Below are 24,189 nucleotides of genomic sequence, written 5' to 3'. Positions count from 1 at the left end.
GGAGGGAGGTGGGGGGGGTTCTTTCAGGGGTGGGGGATATTTGGGCGGGTGGGGGAGGGGGTTTTCCCCAGGTGGTATTTGTAAAAGCATACGGGAGGGTTAATATGTGTGGGAGAAACCCATTGTATAAAATTTTTGTTGGAAAAACTTTGAATAAACATTTTTTTTTTTTTAAAAGATTACGGTGAGCAAATTAACAGTAATAAAGAAATGACACTGAGGAGTGATGAATCATCAAGAACAATGATTTTCATCCCAGGGAAAGGAAAGCAGTGAGAACATTGCAAATGCCTTAACCATGACCTTTCAAAGATCTCTTGATTCAGGAACCATTCTTTTAGATTTGAAATTGCACATGTCAAATCACTGATTCAGAAAGGTGTGAGAGGGAAAGCTGGGAATTATACATCGGTTAGTCTTACATCTGTTGTTGGGAAATTACTAGAGCATACAACAAAAGATAGAGTGACTGAACATCTTGAAAATTTTCAGTTTACAAAGGGTAGGTCATGCCTGGACAACTTGATTAATTTTCTTGCCGAAGTGACTAAAGTAAAAGACAGGGGAAAGCCAATGAATGTTATTAATATACACTTCCAGAGGCATTCAATAAAGATACTCATGAGAAACATTTGGTTAAATTTAAAGCTCATTAAATTAAGGGCAAATTATTGACATGCTTAGGAGATGGCTGCACAGCAGGGGATATGTAATGGGAATAATGAGCAGTTATTGTAATCGACAGGATGTGATATTAAGGGGAACTTATAGGTAGTTCGAAAGGAACTATTTTCAATGATTGGAGATTCTAAGCCTAGGGAATAAAGTCTGAAAGTTTGAGCCTGGCACTTCAGGAATGAAGTTAAGAAACATTTCTACATGCAAAGGCTGACAGAGGTTTGGAACTTTTTTTCTCAAACAGCAGCTGATACTGTATCAATTGTTAATTTTAAATTTGAGATTGATAGGTTTGTATTAAACAAAGGTATGAAGTGATATGGAGCAAAGCATGCATATTGCATTAGGTCACATGATGATCTCATGGAATGGCAGAACAGATTCCGGGGGCTAAATGACCAACACCTGGACATACATTCCTTTGCAAACTGTCCTCACACAATATTCAAAAAGTGTGTGCTTTCTGGCAGAGGCCACTAGATAACCAACTTGGGCTGACTTTTCCGCTCTTGGCTGACATTCTGTTTTCCTTTTGTTGCATCAGTGAGCTTTAACATTTCAGCTTTACATTGACGTTTGTGATTTCTATCGCTGTTTTCCATTATACAAAAAGAAAGGAGTTGCAAAATGATAATACAAGACTAGAATTTTTTTTTAAACTGGATAATGAAATGTCTTCTCTTGTGATAGGATGGATAATTCACAACCAAAAAAACAAAATTCTTACTTCCGAGGTTCAAATACTCATGCATATATTGTTTTAGAGGAATTAATGAAACTATATCTAAAAGAGGCAAAGTTAATGGAAAATCATAATCCTTTGTGCACCTGAACTGTTCCTGTACCAACTGTTGCTAGATACTTCGCATCTTGAGTCATAGCCATGGCACCAACTCCACCCTCTGGGTGACAGTCAAAGAGTGTTTGTACAGGTATACTGGAACCCAAAATAGAAAATATATAGTGATTACAAAGCTCAAAGATTCCAATTCACAAAATCAATTACCACTACATTAGTCATCCAAATTCAGTAACTGTAATTGATATGCAACATACCATCTCCCTTTATGAATATGCAAAAAACTTTTAAAATAAACATTGACTCAACAACATGAAGGACATTAATGCTGGAAATGGAACCCGCATTGGCATCAAGCATCTTGTGAGGTAAACAGAGTAAAGCTTCTGCTAGTTTAGGCGAAATTGTCTGAGCATAAACTCAAAAGAGGCCTATCTCAGTGTTCTTTTTTTCCTATTTTTCTCACTTATCTTGTGGCCATTCTGAGATTGCCATGCTCAGTCCAGTTCTTCTTTGCAGTAGAAAAATACTGACAAAGAACTGGATTGACATTATCCAAACTCAGTCTTATAGGACCCTAAGTAGTTCAGTCAGCAGAAAGAGAAAATTTCCATCCCATAGTCTGTGGCAGATTTCAATTCACTATACCCCTACAACAAAACTTATTTCATTCATTCATGTGAAAATATAGGGCACGATTCTCCCAAAAGGGAACAAAGTTCCATAGCGAGTGCACTTAGCTGCATGATTCCCAATGCTCGCAGTGTCGAAAAACACATGGCTATTCAACGCGACTTGAGATGTATAACGGGACTGAATGGGGAACGCATGGCCCAGACAGCACATAGCCCCGTTTTGTACAGTGGGGGGGGGGGGGGGGGGGGGTTCTGCTTGCTAGAACTCCCCAGTGTAGCAAGAGATGAGGACGCCATTTTTACCATGCTAGCCAGCAGTGCCAGGCTGGCACTGCCAGGGTCCCCAGGTGGCACCAGTAGTGCCAGGGCACCACCCTGCCCAAAGGGTATGCAGTTGGGGCCTCCGATCCCATGGGAGGCCCCCACGAATGCTGTTCCGTCTGGTCCCCATTTGTGGTGATCAGTGCTGAACAGCGCTCGCCCGACGTCTCCAAGGCGAAGGGGATGAATCCCAAAGCCTCAAGTATCTCAGGAGTCTACAGAGTGAGGCTAGCTATCTCGCTCTAAGATGCAGATTTGCCAAAAAGTGATCCCGCCCACAATGGGCAGGATTTACATTGCAACGTCTCACGAGATTGCGTTGGATAGAGTCATAGAATTTACAGTGCAGACGGAGGCCATTCAGCCCATCAAGTCTGCACCGGCCTTTGGAAACAGCACCCTACCTAAGCCCACACTTCCACCCTATCCCCACACCTCCACCCTATCCCCGTAACCCCACTAAGGGCAATTTAGCATAGCCAATCCACCTAACCTGCATATCTTTGGACTGTGGGAGGAAAGCGGAGCGCCGAGAGGAAACCCAGGATCTCGCGAGGTGTTGCGAGCTGGGTAGATCCCGGGAGCGGGGTCTCCCAGTTTCTATCGGCTATGCTGCACCGCGGCGAGCTGCATTTCTGGCGCAGCGTTGCCGTTTCATTTGAAAATTATGGGTGGAATTTTCCCAAAAAATGACTCAAGTGTCATTTCAGGCGTGAAAGTCGGTGAGATTAAGATCTTCAGCCACTTAGTCAAATTTACTCCCCCCCCCCACATGAAACACATCACGCCTAACTCGTCAGGTGTCTGATTTGCCCTTCCCGGTGGTCAGCTGAGAACTGCAATCAAGGGGGAGCTGCATTTAAATGGATCCACAGCCCTCACTCTCAGTCAAGCAAGACCCGTGCCTCAGTTTTCACCAATGACGTGGAGGAGGGTGGGCCACGACATACCCACGTGTTGGCAGGAGGCCTCCGAGCAATGTCACCAATTCCGCCTGGGACATGGTGGCAGCACAATTATGTGCAACAGCATGACCGGGATCCAGTGCCGAAAGAAGGTAAATTACCTCCTAAACACTGCATGGGCGAGTTCCTAAATGTCTCCACCAGCATTATTATTGTCTGTCACCCCCAGAATGTCACCGTTAACCTATTTGCTGCCACCTCGCATCCTCCCAACACCCAAACACCCAGCATCATCATCAAACCACTCCCCCCCCCCCCCGCCAACTGCTCAGCACAACTCCTTCCTGCCTAGGCGAGGAGTCCACACATACCTGTTGTCCTTGACCCCAACACACCAGGCGTTTGGCTCACAATGTCCCCTCTGCATTTCCACAGAGATAGAAGGGGAAGGGAGAAGACGGGTAGGGATATGCCCGACCTCAAAATTCCCACTCCCTTCGAGGAATAGGACGTGGAGCTTTCAGGGGAGGGCCAGGAACATGCGGTCACCAACAATGAGGTTGGCCTGTGCCAGTGAAGTGACGATCCAGATGACCTGTCTAGAGTGAGTTGCTAAGTGCCCAGATCCTTGTCCATACCATTTACAAAACTATGTCCCTTGTTTGCAGGAACACCATCCGAAGAGGCCGGGCCATCGACAAGCAGAGCCCCCTCTGCAACTCTGGAGAGCACCTCGGAGGAGATCTTTGAGGAAGACATTGAAGAGGCATCACAGCTATCACCGGCACCATCCACCACCGCAGAGACAATCACCTCAGTGTGTGACCTGAATAGAGAAGCTTCTAGGTCGCTATCTGGTGAACACCACACAGCTCTTGATACACATTAGGTGGAGACAGGAACATCCCGGGGATCGGGCAGTTGGAGGTCTGCTAGATCCCAAGACTCAGCTAGGCCCCAGCCAGGTACCATGCCTCTGGACAAGTTCCTCCCTCAGCTGAGAGATGCAAAGGTAGAGACAGGAAACCAAGAAGAGATGTCAGTGACATTCCTGCAACTGCAAGGCCAATTGGTGCCCAAAGCCTTCAGTCGCAGGAGATGCTTGCCGTATTGCGCGGCACCCAGGCCAATACTGCAAGGGTGCGGCCGCAGTGGAAAGCCTAGGTCAGGACATCAGAGCTATGAGTGGCGTAGTCCAAAGAATGGACCAGTCTCTGAGGACCATGGCTGAGGGCCTCAAGAGCATGGTTCAGACACAGAGAACCATTGCTGAGAAGTTGCAGAGCTTGATCCAAACACAGAGGTCCAATGCTGAGGGTTTCTACACCATGGTGCAAACAATGGCGGGCCTCCACACTGGCAGCGCTATGTGATGCAGCGGCTTCTGGAGTTCACCCGAGCTGCCCCTCTGTCCCATGGGATCACCCTGGGCCTACAAGCACCCAGAGGGAAGAAGAGCACTGGAGCCCACCTTGCAGACTTCCACCAAGGAGTCTCTGGCAGTGTCCAGCCCATTTAGATCCTCCCTTCCTAACACCGGTGCTTCTCAGGGACAGCATGCAGAACAGGGTAAAACGGCAACACTAGTGACACCCAAAAGTCGGCAGGGTCCCCCCAGATCGGTGCCCGCCAGAAGATGCCCACCAAGGATATCTCAGGCTACAGGGCACTGAAGGCAGTGATATGTTGGGTGTTCTGGATCACATACAGGTCAACAACACTTGAAGTAGTGCAACACTATTTTATTAAAAGGTTAACTATTTAAACATACTTGAACTGTGGGTAAATACGATACTAGCTTTAACTAAAGACCTTTGCCTTGTCCTAACCAGTTGATGCACTCAGCACATGGTGAATGTCTGTGTTGCAGGCTGTGAGCTCTGTGCTCCTAGCTAGCTGCTACTCGAATAAGCGGGAACTCTGATGCCCCCTGTCTTTATAGTGCGTGTGCTCTCACTGGTGATTGGCTGGGGTGTTGTGTATGTTGATTGGTCCCACTGTGTGTCCATCAGTGTGTGTCTGCACCATAATATACTGGTGTATATTATGACATCCCCCCTTTTATATAACAAAATGTGCCTGCGTGACAATAAATAGTGTGTGGTGAATGTTCCTGATTACGTGTGTGCAAAATATTTACAGAACTATGTACATGAAACTAAGCTATTTACATGGGAAGGTGCCTGGTGCAGAAAAAACAGTGTGTCACACAAATAACGAGATGAACACTATATACAAACCACTTGAACGATTAAACGGAAGAACAGAACAGACCAGAGAGTCCATTAGTGCACAAAGTTCACAAATTAAGTCTCTGAGGTGGGCGACAAATTCTGGTTGACCGTCAGGGTGGCACACCACTCATCGTCTGGATCGATGCTGTATACCGACAGCGGCTGGTGTCTTTGCTTCGGGGACAGCCTATTTTTCGTTACGACACCGACTCGAAAAGGCGCCTTCGGGTCCTCGGTGTCACTGCTGTGTGGGAGGTTGGAATCGGACTCGGTGACCGTGGGTTGAATTGCCCGAACATTTCTGCGAGGCTGGCTGAAGCGATATGAATTGGAAGGCTGAGCTGCTTGACAGCAGGCAGCATAGTGGCCAAGTCTTCCACATCGTAGGCATTGTCGAGATTTTGCGGGGCATTGCCGCTTTAAATGGGCGGAGCCACAGTTGCCACATGTCGTGACGTCAGCACGTTCGCTGCGCCACCGCGCATGTGCGGTGCGGTCATGCATGGTGCGCGCCTGCACATTACGTTCCTCCATGTCGCCGTCCCCTCGTTTGGTGCGTACAAGTGCGGGAGTCTGCGAAAAGCGTGCGAAATGGCCGCCCTCATCCAGGCTGAGGCCCTGCAGGTGCTCAATCACTTGGACCCGTTCTGCCTCGTGGGGACCTTGCCGCGCCATTTCAGCCGTTTGTATATGGGAGTACCGACTGGTGGCATTTTCATGTAGGACACAGGTCTCGATGGCAGTCGAGACTTTGAGGAGCTGCTGACGTAGGGGGTCCGACTGAACACCGAAAATTATCTGGTCGCGTATCATGGAGTCGGAGGTGGGCCTGTAGCTGCAAGATTGCGCAAGGCTGCGGAGGTGCGTTAGAAAGGATTGGAAAGGTTCGTCCTTACCCTGCAAACGCTGTTGGAACACGTAGCGTTCAAAACTTTCATTCACCTCTACGCTGCAGTGAGTGTCAAATTTGAGGTGAACCGTCTTGAACTTCGTCTTGTCTTCGTCATCTGCAAAGGTGAGTGAGTTGAAAATGTGGATGGTATGGTCCCCGGCCGTGGAGAGGAGAAGAGCAATTTTTCTGGTGTCCGAGGCGCCCTCCCTGTCCGTGGCTTCGAGGAAGAGCTGGAAGCGCTGTTTGAAAATCTTCCAGTTGGCCCCGAGATTGCCGGCGATGCGGAACGGTGGCGGCGAGCTGATTTTGTCCATGTTACAGGATGACGGAATGCTGGCGGAAGGCAGATCACTTGCAGGTAGGTCTAAGAAGTGCTAGTATGCAACCACTCCTGGTATCATGATGTGTTGGGTGTTCTGGATCACATACAGGTCATCAACACTTGAAGTAGTACAATACTATTTTATTAAAAGGTTAACTATTTAAACATACTTGAACTGTGGGTAAATACGATACTAGCTTTAACTAAAGACCTATGCCTTGTCCTAACCAGTTGATGCACTCAGCACATGGTGAATGTCTGCGTTGCAGGCTGTGAGCTCTGTGCTCCTAGCTAGCTGCTACTCGAAGAGCGGGAACTCTGATGCCCCCTGCCTTTATAGTGCGTGTGCTCTCACTGGTGATTGGCTGCGGTGTTGTGTATGTTGATTGGTCCCACTGTGTGTCCATCAGTGTGTGTCTGCACCATGATATACTGGTGTATATTATGAAAGGCAGCAGGCCGCCTCAACCTCTGATGTTCATCCTGTTGCAGTAGGCCACGTAAGATTAAGAGTTCTAGGTGCACAGAATGGGCATGGGTAAAGGTAGGCACCAATAGTTAAGATTTAAATTGATATTCCACTATCACAACTCACCAAATTAAAATATTTAGCTCTTCAAAGCCTTAACGCCTCTGTCTTTGACCCCTCTCTCACAGGAAAAGATCACCTAAACCAGTGTTCTTCAAACTTTTTTTCCGGGGACCCATTTTTACCAACCAGCCAACCTTCGGTATCCAACCCGGCCGACCTTCGCGACCCCCCATTTTTTCTTACCTTGTTTGTTGCTGACAAAAATGGAAGAAATGGTTTTGTGTCCCTTTGGCCCTCGTACACGCTCCTCCAATGGAACCTGTTGGATGAAGGTGACGCCTTCTGGTGTCGGAAAGTATGGAGTCTCCATCTGTCCAAAGTTCTGCATTTTTTTCCTTTAAAATTTGATCAAATAAAACCCCCCCGAACTTGTAAAACAAAATGAATAAAATAAATGAAAAAAATAAGAATTAAATGAATAAAACCCCCCCGAACTTGTAAAACAAAAAGCTGCGACCGTTTAAAAGAAAAAGCAGCCGCACTGCACATGCGTGCCCGATCATCAGCGCGCGTTTGCGCAAAACTATGCGCATGCGTGCCAGATCATCGGCAGGCGTTTGCGCATGCGCGCCGATGATCGGGCATGCATGCACAGTGGGGCCGCTTTTTTTTAAACATGTTCACGGCCATTTTGAAGGCCGTTGCAGCCGGCGTTATTAACAGGCGGCTGCTGCGGCTGTTGCGCGCAGATTTGCGCGATTGGGAACGCTGCGACGGATGGCTCCGCGACCCTCCCGACACCCGCCCGCGACTCACCTGCGGGTCGCGCCCCTGAGTTTGACAATGCTTGACCTAAACTCAGCTCCTCCTACAGGCCCTCCAAACAAAACCTAAAGTGTGACCCAATAAAACCCTCCGTAACAGACATCCTGGAATGACTGCTGCATCCCTCAGTGATCTTCACCTTGTCCTTTTCTCCATGAAGCTGTGGGTCAAAGGTATGAGCCCCGACTCGGACATGAGTCTGGGAATCAGTGTGCACTCAGCAAACAGACAGGAGTCAGACATAAGTGGAACCTGAGAAGCACCACAGCTTCCCTCACAACGAGCCGTCGTCACCCTCCTGCTGTGACAAATTACTACATCACACGGACATCCCAGGCTCAGATGTCAGTGAACCCTCCGGAAAGTCCCCTGCCAGACTATTTGAGGCAGCGGAAGAACATCTTCAGGACCTCCAATGCACTGCTCGATAACTGACCTGGTGGCACTGAGCCTCAATATAATGGGCCTCCGCCTCAGTCTCGGGGCTCCACACTGGCGTCATCAGCCTAGATCTCAAAGAGTGAGGAATCCAAATCACTGAGAATCTCAAGATAGATAGATTTTTGATTAATAAGGGGAATTAGGGATTATGGGAGAAGGCAGGACAGTGAGGATGAGAAACATATCGGTCATGATTGAATGGCAATCGGTAGGTACTTACCGGCGGGACCCGGCTCCGCGGGCGGCCTCCGGGGTCCTCAGGGTAGCACGGGGGGATCTGGCCCCGGGGGGGGTTCCCCGCACGGTGGCCTGGCTGAATGGGCTGAATGGGCCTAATTCTGCTCCTGTATCTTATGGTCCTATGGGTATTTCTTGTCCACGGCGAGCCATCCCGACAGCCTGGGGTGGTCTTTGAAGCACCGGAGGATCTGCGAGTATCCCAGTATGAAACTGTTCTGCATGCTTCCAGGGAAACGTGCAGACATGCATTATGTTCATGCGGTGATCACATAAAAGTTGTACATTCAGGGAGTGGAACCCATTCCGAATGACAAAGGGCTCTCCCCGATGCATGGTGCTTTCAACGCCCCGGGCGGGATTCTCCTCGAACTGGCGGGCGGGCCACTCCAGCGCCGAGGAGTGGCGTGAACCACTCTGCCGTCGGGCCGCCCCAAAGATGCGGAATCCTCCACACCTTCAGGGGCTAGGCCGGTGCTGGAGTGGTTTGCGCCTCACAGGCCGGCGCTGAAGGGCCTCCGCCAGCCGGCGCAAGATGGCGCATGCGTGGGGGGTTCATCTCCGCGTCGGCCATCGCGGACGGTTACGGCGGCCGACGCGGAGGAATAGAGTACCCCCACGGCACAGGCCCGCCCGCGGATTGATGGGCTCCGATTGCGGGCCAGGCCACCATGCGGGGAACCCCCCCCGGGGCCAGATCCCCCCGTGCTACCGAGGACCCCGGAGGCCGCCCGCGGAGCCGGGTCCCGCCGGTAAGTACCTACCTTAATTTACGCCGGCGGGACGGGTCTAAAACGGGCGGCCGCTCGGCCCATCACAGGCCGGAGAATTCGGGCGGCCACAGGGCCCATTGCATCACGCCGGTCCTCGCCATTCTCCGAGGCGGGCGGTGCGATTCACGTCGGAGGGAGTTTTGGGGGTCCGGAGAATTTGGCGGCCGGCGGGGGTCGGAGAATCCCGCCCCACATGTATGCCATCAATGGCCCCCTGACCTGCGGCATTCCAGCGATGGAAGCGAATCCCGCAACCCTCTCATCCCGATGGGCTTGGTCAAGGTCAAAGTTGATGTCATCAGAGGCTTGGGCACACACAGCATCTGGGTTCTCTCAGTTGCACTTGTGGGTTGATGACTGTAATATCCCACATATGTCACTGGTTGAACCCTGGAATGATTTGTTGGCTAAAAAGTTTCAGAGCTGCTGTGACCTTCACAGCCACAGGGAGCGAGTGCCCTCCTCCTTCACACAGGGCGAGGGTTGCTAATACATGTCACAGGTGCTGCACTGTCTCCTTGTTGAGCTGCGTGGTGTCCGACAGCTCCAGAAAGGACATGGGGGTCCTGTAAACCTGAGGTCACCTTCTCAGATGCTTTCAAGCCCCTTCGTCGGCAGGAGGGCCCAGCTCTTGAGCTTGCCCAGTGGCCCCCTGTCATCTTGGTTTATGCTCTTCCCTGAGTTATGCTTCTCTGACTCAGTGGAATCTGTCCACCTCCAACCCTGTTATCGGCATGATGGACAATTCTACTGGCTCCAATCCAACACAAGTCGATAATCTGGGAGGCATGGGAGAAAGGGAGAAAGACAGTCCCATCACCATCCCGTTATCCGTCCCGTTACCCTCAAACCCTCCCAACACCCAGGTCCACTGGTCCTAAAAGCTGACAACCCTACACTGTCAGCAATGGCCAGCGCTACCTCAATTCTCTGCTGCCCATCACACATCATTGCTTGACCGGTCAATGTCACTGTCCTTGCCTATCAGAGTCACCTATGGGCTCGGGACTGGTTGTTCCCTTCCTTTATATCAGCAACAGAAGATCCATCACTTTTTGGGGCATATACATGCCCATGTGAAGCATGAGGACTATTGATTCCGACAGGACATTCGGGTGGTCTCTATGGGACGCTCAGCACTACCCCTCCCAATGCCCTGAACCCAATCTTCATTCCTTGACACTTGAGGTTTCAATCCTTCACCTTTACTTTGAATTATTTTAGAGTTTAACCAATTAAACTGAATTTTAATGGACAAATTAAAAGGGGCCGCTCCTTAAAGGGGCAGTATCTGAAACAAAAACAAAGAGCAGTGGAAATTTAAAAACATCAAATCAAAATTGGATTAAAAGGATCATCACATTTACTTTGAACTATTTTTGGTCACCTTTGCTCTGAGACTGTGGGCTGCTGACATTGTTGAGGGTTAAACAATGATGGCCAGTTAGTTGGACGAGCAAGACTCTCAGGCACAGGCAACACTAATAGACACCGTTAATACTCAGGCTTTGTCATCCTCTGATCTAATTACTGCCATGCCTTTACACTCCTGGAAACCATTGCATTACCTGAAAGCGTAATCCATGCTCTCCCTGGCTTGATCATTGCTGTCCTGCCTTCTCTCTTTATTCTTGTGTTACCAGCCCCTTACGCTGGCAACCTTCAGTCTTATCACTCTCTTCCCATCACATCATGAGCCCTATTCCCCCAGTAGGCCCACACCAGCAGGCCATTGGCAGCTGCTATCTGTGAGTTAATTCCCATTTCTTTGGCACACAGGCTGATGAATCATTACTGGCAATGAAAAGGTTTACGGACAAGAAGCCTTTCACTAGAAACTCTGAGGGAAGTCAGCAGCTGGGTGTTAAAAAAAGTAAAGGGTTACTCATCACCTTCCTCCCTCTCGGAGTTCATGGCACCAGGTCCACATTTTTAAATGGAGCAGTAGTAATGCGCGCCAGTGTGACATCATGCTGATGGGCAGGAAGATTCAATGAGGCCGGAACATCTGACTTAAACCTTATTAATAATATTGCAGTGCATGCAGATCAGGTTCTCAGACCTTTTGGGGAGGGCCTGGGAAGATCACATTTGGAGTTTTTGCTGGCGCAAATCCCATTTTTGGCTTCTCGCGGGATTTAGCGGCTACAACGGAATTTGCACCCATGGAAAACGGGCCTGGAAAATCACAGCCAAAGTATTTTGCATGTATCTTTACCTGCATTGAGGACATCCAGGTTTCATATATGATGTAATACTAACCAACCATTTTTTAATATAAATTTAGAGTACCCAATTACTCCAATTAAGGGGCAATTTAGCATGGCCAATCCACCTACCCTGCACATCTTTGGGGTATGGGGGCGAAACCCACGCAGACACGGGGAATACTAACCAATCATGACACTCACCATGTTATCAACTGCAATGGCATGTTTTATGCTACTGGGCAACAGCTTTTGAATGGTGCAAAGGACCAGAAAATAGCACCAGAAATTGCATGGTACTGCTATCTGATATTATCAATTCACCTTTTTACTCACTATCCTTGTAACTGAAAGAATTACATTACATTTTTTTGAATGCAGCATCATTTTTTTAAACGTTGACTTGAATACAAACTACTTGGTTCTCAGATTCCCACCAGTAATGCTCCAAGGTGGTTTATTATTTGCTTGCAATGCCAGCCATCTCACTCTGGTGCCAAAAGAAGACCATTAACTTCCCCACAAGCAAGGAGGAAAAGAGAAAGGAGAATTACCCTTGAGGTACTCTCAGACATCCTCTAACAAGTTCAGTTACAGTGCAGAATTATCAGAGGCCTTAAAGACGTTCCTTGTCCTTTTAAACACAGAGGACGTGTGGAGACCAAAAGTAATGAAACGGAACCAAAATTAAAATACTTTAAAGCTGTAATTTAAAACAATAATTTTTTTAAAAATACACCTGTATCAAAGGGGCAGATAGAATTAATTCAATAATACTGATCATCATTCACTTAAACTTACCCAGAAAAAGTGTCCCATACAATAACTAGACTCTCTGAGCTTTGGTCTGCTGTTGCCACCCATCGCCTATTCCCACTCACAGCTATGCATGAAAGTGGACTACAATGACCCTGGAGAACAAATTACATTATGTTACACAAGGAACAAAAAATTGGGATATAACAAATGCTACTCAGACATTTTTTTTATTCATGGAATATTTCACATTCACCAGCTACGTAAATAACAACTGCAATGTTTATTTACATATAACTACAATGCAGAAGCTTCCAGCCTCACGGCTGCAAGTCAGTTTCTAGGATCGAACTGCTACTTGCTAGGGTGATTCCCCGCCTTGTCCCTGACTTGTTACCTGGGTCATGTGACCCTCTCAGCAGATCACCCAAGAAAGGGGACAAACACCACAATCAATCAATAGAATTTAGGCGTCGCTGGAAAGGCCAACATTTATTGTCAATCCTTCGACAATTGAGTGGGCGGATGCTCGGTCATTTCAGAGGGCCAGGAGTCGTATCCTGAGCAGACTGGGTAAGGATGGCAGATTTCCTCCCCCACAGGACATTAGTAAACTAGATGGGTTTTTAATGACAATCTGGTAGTTTCATATATATTCCAGATTTATTTAATTAGCTGAGTTTAAATTCCTTAGCTACTGTAGTGGGACTTGACTCAAGTCTTCAGACCATCAGTCCAAACCTCTGGATTCATAGTCCAGTAACATAACTACTATGATACTGTGCCAATTATAAACTTATAATAACATACATAATAATGTAGTACCCATTGTCACATCAAAGCTCCAGTTGGAATTACCTAAATATTGCACACTATTACGATCTTATCTTTGCATCAAAAAATGTATTCTATAAAATAGTTGAAAGAGAAGGATCATTCATGGATAAAAGGAGTCAAATTGTGGAACGGGAAGGTAAGCCAAGGATATTAAATAAATGCTTTTCATGGATTTTTATAAATGATAGTTGAAATGAGAATATAAATGTACTGGAGGATGTTCTGGTCTTGCCCCAGACTTGCTGGGTACTGGACAACCTTCTTCGAGGCGATGTCCAAAGTGGTGGGGATGAGGGTGGAGCCATGCCCGAAAGTGGCAGTCTTTGGGCTATCAGGCCAGCTAGATCTTTTCATGGGGAGGAGGGCAGACGCCCTTGCCTTGCCCCCCTGATCGCCCTCCTTAGAATCCTGCTCAGCTGGCGGTCAGCAGCACTACCTAAAGCTGCAGACTGGCTGTCTGACCTATCAGAATTTCTCCAAATGGAGAAAATCAAATTCGCCATCTGAGGGTCAGAAAATGGCTTCCTCAAAACATGGGAGCCATTCACACGACTGTTCCGGGACCTGTTTGTGGCCAACAAACAAATAAACAAGTAGCCAAGAACCGGGGGAAAGTAGCCAAGACAGTGATAGAAGAAAGGGAAGAGATGGAGGATGGGGGGGGGGGGGCACAGCAGAAAAGAAAGGGGAGTAGCAGAGAAGAAGGGGGTGGGAGGGGAGGGAGGACGAGGGAAGGAGAACAACAGAGGGGAGCCAGAAGGGAGGAAAGAGGACAGAACACAAACTGGGGGAGAGCACAGGAAATGACAACGACCACAACAAGCACAGCAAGGTGAAAGCGAGAAAGAAAGAACAGGGAGAAGGAACGACAGATGGCCGAAGCTGAGGCAAATGGACAAAGACAACAAAGAAAACTGACCAAGAGATGCAAGTGACATCAGGGGCACCGTGACCCTTCCACCCGGTTTTGTTTGTATTAAAAAAAAGAGAAGAAGGGGGGGAGAAAGCACCCCCCTCCCCCCATCCTTGTGTTATGAATTTTTTCTTGTTCTTTGTATATATACTTCCTGTTTTTTCTCTTTGTTTTTTTTTTGGTTTCTCTGTGTGTACATTTGTAAGTATGTCATGTATAAAGCCCAATAAAAAGTTTTTAAAAATAAGTGTACTGGAAGAAGAACAAATAAGAACAAGCTATAGCAGAGTTTATGGTTATGTCATTGGATCCACTTAGCCTGTACCCGAGGTTGTTAAAAGGCAGCAAAGAAGAAATAACAGCCTTTGGCCACATTTTACTTAAATCCTCTAAATATGTAAATGGTGCTGTGGAGATGAAGAATAGCTTAAGTTGTACTCTTGTTGAAGAAGAAAGAGAAGGACAAACTGGGTAACCGTAGACCAATTTGTCTAAAATGGGGCTGGATTTTGTGGCACTCACTGCAGCAGGCAAAATGGCACAGAGAATTGTGCCAGAGGACATGCATCAGCATCCCAGTGGCAGAAAAACGATATGCGGGTTGGTCAGTGGCAGAAAGGTAATAAAACAGGAAAATCATCTGTTAGCAACGGGAAACTCATTGATGTGATTACTTGCCCACTTGCACATCATTACATGCAGTTCAAGCCGATTTAATCCTGCCTCCCCAACTTAGTGACAGTCACTCATCTCTCTCATGCCTTCAGTGACCTGCCCAGTGAAAGTTGGCAATTTACTGGACTTACTGTGAGAGTTGTTTGGACTTCTGGAAGACTGAGTCACACAGGGCACTGGGTTGATCATAAAGACACTTTCTGTGTGTGGTAGTCACCATTAACAGTATTATATGTATTACGGTTAGACACATATACTAGAGGTACATGGGTAAATCCCTGCCTGCTGGCTCCGCCCAGTAGGCGGCGTATAAATGTGTGTGCTCGCCGGTGCTGCAGCCATTCTGGTTCCAGCTACAGGATGTACAACATCTTTGCTCAATAAAGCCTCGATTATTCCACTACTCTCGTCTTTGTGGTAATTGATAGTGCAGCAATTTATTGAGCAAAGATTTTTTAAATGATGGATCTTCGCATCAAGCCTGATCACCTGCAGCTGAGCCCTCAAGCAGCCAATGCTACACCCGCTTTTGACCACTGGCTAGCCTGCTTCGAAAGCTACATCCGAACATCCACTGACGAACCTTCGGACGCGCAGAAGCTCCAAGTCCTTTATTCACGGGTGAGCCCTGACATTTTTCCTCTCATCCGGGATGCACCCACTTACTCCGAAGCAATGGAGCTCCTGAAGGGGCATTACGTTCGGCCAGTCAATCAACTATACGCCAGGCACCTCCTGTCCACGAGACAGCAACTCCCCGATGAATCCCTGGATGATTTCTGGCGGGCCCTGCACATCCTGGGGAGGAACTGTGACTGCCAGGCAGTTTCGGCAGTCCAGCACACAGAACTTTTAATCCGAGACGCCTTCGTTACAGGCATGAGGTCTGCGTACGTCCGCCAGCGCCTATTGGAAGGGGATACGCTTGATCTTGCGGGAACTAGGCAGCTCACGAACTCGTTAACAGTGGCCTCCTGTACGCTAAAAGATTTGTTTCTTAGGGGTCGATTTGCAGGATTGAAGGGGCTGGAAGCGAAGTATGGGCTGGAGCAGGGAGAAATGTTTAGATACATGCAGGTTCGAGATTTTGCCAGAAAGGAGATACAGAGCTTCCTGTAGGAACCGGCCTCCACATTGCTGGAGGAGGTGCTGACGACAAGAGGACTGGAGAAGGGGGTAGTGTCAGTGGTGTATGGAGCTATTTTGGAAGAGGATAAGGCACCACTGGAAGGGATCAAAGCAAAGTGGGAGGAAGAGTTGCGAGAGGTTATAGAGGAGGGGGTCTGGTGTGAGGTGCTCCGGAGAGTAAATGCCTCCACCTCAGATGCGAGGTTGGGGCTGATACAGCTGAAGGTGGTATACAGAGCACACCTCACGAGGACGAGGATGAGCCGATTCTTTGAAGGAGTAGAAGATGTGTGTGAGCGTTGCGAGGGGGGCCCCGCTAATCACGTTCATATGTTTTGGTCCTGTCCAAAGCTAGAGGATCACCGGAAGGTGGTTTTTAGGGTAATCTCCAAGGTGGTGCGTGTGAAACTGGACCCGGGTCCCCGGGAGGCCATATTCGGGGTGTCGGACCAGCCAGGGTTGGAGACGGGTGCGGAGGCAGATATCGTAGCCTTCGCCTCGTTGATCGCCCAAAGGCGGATCCTGTTGGGAAGGAGAGCATCCTCTCCACCCTGTGCCCTGGCGTGGCGGGGAGACCTGTGGGAATTCTTGACTCTTGAGAAGGTTAAGTTTGAACTGAGGGGAAGGACGGAGGGTTCTACAAGTCATGGGCATTATTTATTATGCATTTTCAAGAACTGGATATCATCGAACATTAGTTGGGTGGGTTGGGGGTGGGGGGGGGGGGGGGGGGGGCTGTGTAGATTAAAGGTGACTATGGGTAATCCCTGATTCCTTTTTGTCATTTGTTTACGTAAACATGCGGGCTGATGTTTGGGGTTTGGTGGGAGGATGGGATCGTTGTTATTGATCTGGGGATTGACATATTTTTTGCTGATTATTGTTTATTGTTGGTGGGTGTAAATTTGGGAGAAAATGTGAAAAAGGAGAATAAAAATATATATTTTTTAAAAACAGTGGCCTCCCGTAGCGTCCAGTCGTACGCCCCCGACTGCGAGGCACCCTCATGGGCATTGTGGGCCCCACCAGCTGCCGACTCCAGCTCACCGCAAGCCTGCGCCGTGCGGCAGCCAGCCAACCCTGGGGGGCCCAAATGCTATTTTTGCGGGCAGAACAAACACCCCCGGCATGGCTGCCCAGCGCGGAGCACGACCTGCAACGGATGTGGAAAGCAGGGACACTTTGTTTCTGTTTGCCAGGCCCAGTCAGTCACCGCTGTTTCTAGGCCCAGCGTCCCTGCACCCCGCACCTGCGACCCAGGGACGCCGCCATTTTCCTCCTCGCAAGCCACGTGCGGCCCGTGGGCGCCGCCATCTTTGATGCCGCCCACCATGTGCACCCTGTGGGCGCTGCCATCTTTGGCGCCATTTTGCACAGCGCCGCAGGACCCCTGTTCGCCTGGAAGCTCGGCTGGCCGTTCATCGCCTGCCGCTACCTGCACCACCACTGACCAGCCCGGCGCCTCCCAGCATTTATCGCAGCTCGCCTCGATCACCCTGGACCAGTCCCGGCCCCGCAACCCCGCGACCGCAACGGTGAAAATCGATGGGCACGAGACGTCCTGCCTTTTTGACTCCGGGAGCACAGAGAGCCTCATCCACCCCACGACGGTAAGGCGCTGCTCCCTCGCGATACACCCCGTCACCCAAAAGATCTCCCTGGCCTCCGGATCCCATTCTGTGGAAATCCAGGGGTGCTGCATCGCAACCCTCACCGGCCAGGGCGTAGAGTTTAGCAACTTCCGGCTCTACTTCCTCCCCCACCCCTGCGCTGCCCTGTTACTCAGCCTGGACTTCCAGTGCCATCTCCAAAGCTTAACCATAAAATTCGGCGGAGCCCTACCTCCCCTTCACCGTATGCGGCTTCATGGCCCTTAAGGTCGGTTCACCTTCCTTGTTTGCGAACCTCACCCCAGATTGCAAACCCGTCGCCACCAGGAGCAGACGCCCAGGACAGGACCTTCATCAGGTCGGAGGTCCAATGGCTTCTGCGGGAAGGGGTCATTGAGGCCAGCAACAGCCCCTGGAGAGCCCAAGTGGTAATAGTAAAGACTGGGGAGAAGCACAGGATGGTCATTGACTACAGTCAGACCATCAATCGGTACACGCAGCTCGACGCGTACCCCCTCCCACGCATATCTGACATGGTCAATCAGATTGCGCAGTATCAGGTCTTTTCCACAGTGGACCTGAACTCTGCCTACCACCAGCTCCCCACCCGCCCAGAGAACCGCCAATACACTGCGTTCGAAGCAGATGGCCGTCTCTATCACTTCCTTAGGGTTCCCTTCGGCGTCACTAATGGGGTCTCGGTCTTCCAACGTGAGATGGGCCAAATGGTTGACCGGTACGGACTGCGGGCCACCTTCCCATACCTGGACAACGTCACCATCTGCGGCCATGATCAGCAGGACCACAACGCTAACCTCATAAAATTCCTCCAGACCGCCAAACTCCTTAACCTCACGTACAATAAGGAGAAATGCGTGTTCCGCACCAACCGCTTAGCCATCCTTGGCTATGTCGTGGAAAATAGAGTTCTAGGGCCCGACCCCGACCACATGCGCCCCCTCCTGGAACTCCACTTTCCCCACTGCCCCAAGGCCTTGAAACGATGCCTGGGGTTTTTCTCCTACTATGCCCAGTGGGTCCCTAACTATGCGGACAAGGCACGCCCACTCATTCAGTCCACAGTTTTTCCCCTGACAGCTGAGGCCCGCCAGGCCTTCAACCTCATCTAGGCAGACATCGCCAAAGCCATGATGCACGCGGTCGACGAGTCCCTCCCCTTCCAGGTCGAGAGCGATGCACTGGACTTAGCTCTGGCCGCCACCCTCAACCAGGCGGGCAGACCCGTGGCCTTCTTTTCCCGCACCCTCCATGCCTCCGAAATTTGGCACTCCTCTGTCGAAAGGGAGGCTCAAGCCATTGTGGAAGCTGTGCGGCATTGGAGGCATTACCTGGCCGGCAAGAGGTTCACTTTCCTCATTGACCAACGGTCGGTTGCCTTCATGTTCAATAATACACAGCGGGGCACGATCAAAAATGATAAGATCTTGAGGTGGAGGATCGAGCTCTCCACCTATAATTACGAGATTTTGTATCGCCGCAAGAAGCTCAACGAGCCCCTTGACGCCCTATCCCGCGGTACATGTGCCAGCGCACAAGTGACCGACTCCGGGCTCTCCACTATGACCTCTGCCACCCGGGGGTCACCCGGTTCTTCAGTTTCATCAAGGCCCACAACCTGCCCTATTCCATTGAGGAGAGGTCAGGACTGTCACCAGAGACTGCCAGCTCTGCGCGGAGTGCAAGCCGCACTTCTACCGGCCAGATCGAGCGCACCTGGTGAAGCCTCCCGCCCCTTTGAGCGCCTCAGCATGGACTTCAAAGGGCTCCTCCCCTCCACCGACCGCAACACGTACTTTCTGAACATGGTTGATGAGTACTCCCGGTTCCCTTTTGCCATCCCATGCCCCGATATGACTTCTGCCATAGTAGTTAAAGCCCGTCACAGCATCTTCACACTGTTCGGTTTCCCCACCTACGCCCACAGCGATCGGGGATCCTCCTTTATGAGTGATGAGCTGCGTCAGTTCCTGCTCAGCAAGGGCATTGCCTCGAGCAGAACGACCAGCTACAACCCCCGGGGAAACGGACAGGTGGAGAGGGAGAACGGGATGGTCTGGAAGGCCGTCCTGTTGGCCCTGCGGTCTAAAAATTTCCAGGTCTCCCGCTGGCAGGGGGTCCTCCCCGACGCGCTCCACCCTATCCGATCGCTCCTCTGCACCGCGACTAACGAAACCCCCCCCATGAATGTCTCTTTGCCTTCCCCAGGAAGTCCACCTCCGGGGTCTCGCTCCCAACATGGTTGACAGTTCCTGGACCCGTCCTCCTTCGCAAGCATGTGCAGACCCATAAGTCGGACCCTATAGTCGAAATTGCAAACCCGTAGTACGCCAGGTGGCACACCCCGACGGGCGTCAGGGCACAGTCTCCCTCCGGGACCTGGCACCCGCTGGATCCCCACCCACGGCCCCCAACCCGACACCCCAACCCCGGGTTGCCTCATTCACCCCTGCGCCACTCACCCTCCCCCCCAGCGAACCTCATCGCAGCCCCCGCCCCAGGAGGATCCGTCCTCCCACTAGTTTCACTCAGGGGTGACGAAGACAAGGACAACACGCTCCCGGAGTCACAGGTGACCAAGTCGGCGCCTGTGGTGAATATAACTACTGTTAATTCACCAGTGCACTGTGATATCATGTTACTGCTGTATCGTGTTACGTTATGTGTTTAACCCTGTGGGCTCCACCTATGGGCCATTGTACGGCTTCACCCACAGGGGGATATGTCGGGGCATGTACGGGCTCGCCCATGGCTCCACCCCTTACAGGAAGTATAAAGGCAGCTGATCTGCCGGGCCGCATTCATTGTTGTACCGGTCACAGACAGGCTCAGTTGTAAGCTGATTAAAACCACGGTTTACTTCTCAACATGTCTCTCAGTGAATTGATGGTCGCATCAATTTAATCAGCTTAAAATACTACTATGGAATCAGCCCTCAAACCTGATAGACTAGAACTCGATCCACAGGCCGCGGAGGCGAGAGAAATTTCTTCGCACTGGCTTCGATGCTTCAAGGCCTATCTCGCCGCGTCGTCTACGCCATCCGTCACGGACGAACAGAAACTGAGTCTTCTCCACGCACGGGTGAGCCATCGTATTTCTGTCCAACTCGACAGCGCCGCGTCCTATACAGAGGCCCTCGCACTACTCGAATGCATATATGTACGGCCCGTGAACGAGGTCTACGCGCGACACATCTTCACCACTCGCTGCCAGCGCCCCGGGGTGTCGCTAGATGACTACCTACGCGACCTCAAAGCCCTCGCGCCCAACTGTAACTACCAGGCCATTACGGCCCCTCAGCATATGGAGCTCGCTATCTGAGATGTTTACGTGGCGGGGGTCCGATCGAACTATGTAAGACAGCGCCTGCTCGAAAAAGGGGCCCAGGACCTGGAGGACACGGTAACACTAGCTACCTCTCTGGAGGTCACGTTTCAGAGCCTTACTGCGTTTCCCGCCGACCACGCGACCCCCTCGTGGGTCCCCGACCCGAGACTACCCCAGGCTTGTGCCGTGCGGCCGCCCGCCCATCATGGGGGGCTGCCCTGCTATTTTTGAGGCCAGTCCCAACACCCCCGACGGCACTGCCCGGCCCGCAAAGCGAACTGTAGTAACTGCGGGCGAAAAGGACACTTCGCCAAGGTCTGCCTGGCCAGGTCTAAAAACTCTAACTCACAGACCCACAGGCTCGCATACCCCGCAAAGTGGCAGCATGTCTGCCGACTCCGCCTCTGCACAACATGTGCGACTCATGGGGGCCGCCATCTTGGCCATCCTCCCCCACGCGGCCGGCCACGTGCGATCCATGGGGCCCGCCATCTTGGCCGCCATCTGCTACATCGCCCGAGATGTACGAACGACATGGACAGCAGCCATCGTGGGGCCGCCCCAGCACCTCCAATCATGCCGCCGGCTACCCCCAGCTCAGCCCGGTCACGACCGAAGCACCTCCGGAGCTCCATGATGGCCGTCCGGGTAAACGGGTACGAGACACCTTGCCTTTTCGACTCCGGGAGCGCAGAGAGCTTCATTCACCCGGACATGGTAAGACGTTGTTCGCTCCCAATATTCCCGACGCGACAAACTATCTCCCTCGCCTCTGGGTCGCACTCGGTGCAAATCCAAGGGTGCACTACTGCAACTCTAGCGATCCAGGGCGCTTGAGTACGCTAATTTTAAACTATATGTGCTCCCAGACCTCTGCGCTCCTCTCCTCTTAGGACTCAATTTTCAGTGCAACCTCAGGAGCCTAACTCTTAAATTCGGGGGGCCCCTGCCCCCGGTCACCATATGCAGCCTCGCGACCCTAAAAATCGACCCTCTTTGCGAACCTCACAGCTGATTGCAAGCCAATAGCCACCAGAAGCAGGCGGTATAGTATGCAGGACAGGACGTTCATTAGGTCCGAGGTGAAGCGTCTCTTGCGGGAAGAGGTCTTAGAAGCCAGCAATAGCCCCTGGAGAGCTCAGGTGGTGGTCATCAAGACCGGGGAAAAGTTCCGGATGGTGGTTGATTACAGCCAGACCATTAACCGCTTTACGCAACTCGATGCGCACCCCCTTCCCCGGATTGCAGACATGGTAAATCAGATCGCGCACTACCGCGTGTTCTCTATGGTAGATCTGAAGTCTACATATCACCAGCTCCCAATCCGCCCGGAGGACCGCCACTACACGGCGTTTGAGGCAGATGGCCGCCTTTTCCATTTCCTCCGGGTCCCCTTTGGCATCACAAAAGGGGTTTTGGTGTTCCAACGAGCAATGTGCCGAATGATGGACCAGTACGGGCTGCGGGCCACGTTTCCGTACTTGGACAATGTAACCATCTGCGGCCATGATCAGCAGGACCACGACGCCAACCTCCACCGATTTCTCCAAACCGACCAAAAACTCAACCTACAACAAGGAGAAATGCGTTTTCCGCACAACCAGGCTAGCCATCCTCGGCTACGTCGTGGAAAATGGGGTCCTAGGGCCCAACCCTGACCGTATGCGCCCCCTCCTCCAATTCCCTCTCCCTCACTGTCCCAAGGCCCTGAAGAGGTGCCTTGGATTTTTCTCCTATTACGCCCAGTGGGTCCCCCAGTATGCGGACAAAGCCCGTCCACTATTTAAGGCCACCATTTTTCCACGGGCAGACGAGGCTCGCCAGGCCTTTAACTGCATCAAGGCGGACATCGCCAAAGCTGCGATGCGCGCGGTGGACGAGTCCGCCCCCTTCCAGGTGGAGAGCGACGCCTCAGAGGTCGCTCTTGCCGCCACTCTCAACCAAGCAGGCAGACCGGTAGCGTTCTTTTCCCGCACCCTCACCACCTCTGAAATTCGACACTCCTCGGTCGAAAAAGAAGCCCAAGCCATCGTGGAAACCGTACGGCACTGGAGGCACTACCTCGCTGGTAGGAGGTTTACCCTCATCACCGACCAACGATCGGTTGCCTTTATGTTTGACAATACGCAGTGGGGCAAGATCAAGAATGACAAGATCTTGAGGTGGAGGATCGAACTCTCCACCTATAACTATGATATAATATATCGTCCTGGGAAGCTCAATGAGCCCCCAGATGCCCTGTCCTGCGGCAAGTGCGTCAGCGCGCGAGATGCCCGATTACGTGCTATCCACAATGACCTCTGCCACCCGGGGGTCACCCGGCTCGCCCACTACATCAAGGCCCGCAACCTGCCCTGCTCCATCGAAGAGGTCAAAGCTGTAACCAGAGACTGCCAAATCTGTGCAGAGTGTAAACCGCACTTTTATCGACCAGATAAGGCCCACCTGGTAAAGGCGCCCCGGCCCTTTGAATGCCTTAGTATCGATTTCAGAGGCCCCTCCCCTCCAATAATTGCAACACGTACTTCCTGAACATCATAGACGCGTTCTCCCATTTTCCGTTCGCCATTCCCTGCCCCGATATGACCACTCCCACAGTCATCAAAGCCCTGCTTTGTTCGGTTTCCCCAGCTATGTCCACAGCGACAGAGGCTCGTCGTTCATGAGCGATGAACTGCGTCAGTACCTGCTCAGTAAGGGCATCGCCTCGAGCAGGACTACCAGCTATAACCCCAGAGGAAACGGTCAGGTGGAGAGGGAGAACACGACGGTCTGGAAGACCGTCCTACTGACCCTACGGTCCAGGAATCTCCCGGTTTCTCACTGGCAGGAGGTCCTCCCCCGATGCGCTCCACTCTATTAGGTCCCTCCTTTGCATGGCCACAAATCAGACCCCCCATGACCGCTTGTTTGTTTTCCCTAGGGGAGCTACCTCAGGGGGCCTGGCTTCCGCCCTGGCTGATGACACCGGGTCCAGTCCTCCGAAAACATGTTCGGAGCCATAAGACCGACCCCCTGCTAGAGAGGGTCCAGCTCCTGCATTCCAACCCACACTATGCGTATATCAGACACCCCGATGGCCGGCAGGATACCGTCTACCTCCGGGTATGGAGGAATGAAG

The 24,189-nt window shown here is 51.1% G+C and overlaps 1 protein-coding gene across 1 annotated transcript in view; it reads right to left on the bottom strand.

The window, feature by feature from the left end:
• cfap251 (cilia and flagella associated protein 251) overlaps positions 1-24,189 on the bottom strand; it is a 276,809-nt gene that overhangs the window by 182,564 nt on the left and 70,056 nt on the right. The window contains exons 5-6 of the mRNA XM_072495300.1: positions 12,603-12,712; positions 1,507-1,615 (exon numbers count right to left, since the gene is read on the bottom strand). Of these exons, the coding sequence (XP_072351401.1) occupies positions 1,507-1,615; positions 12,603-12,712 (219 nt within the window). The remainder of the gene's footprint in view (positions 1-1,506; positions 1,616-12,602; positions 12,713-24,189) is intronic.

The sequence above is a fragment of the Scyliorhinus torazame genome, chromosome 1 (assembly GCF_047496885.1).
Source record: "Scyliorhinus torazame isolate Kashiwa2021f chromosome 1, sScyTor2.1, whole genome shotgun sequence".
Classification (NCBI taxonomy): domain Eukaryota; kingdom Metazoa; phylum Chordata; class Chondrichthyes; order Carcharhiniformes; family Scyliorhinidae; genus Scyliorhinus; species Scyliorhinus torazame.
This window is presented reverse-complemented; position numbering and strand designations above follow the sequence as displayed.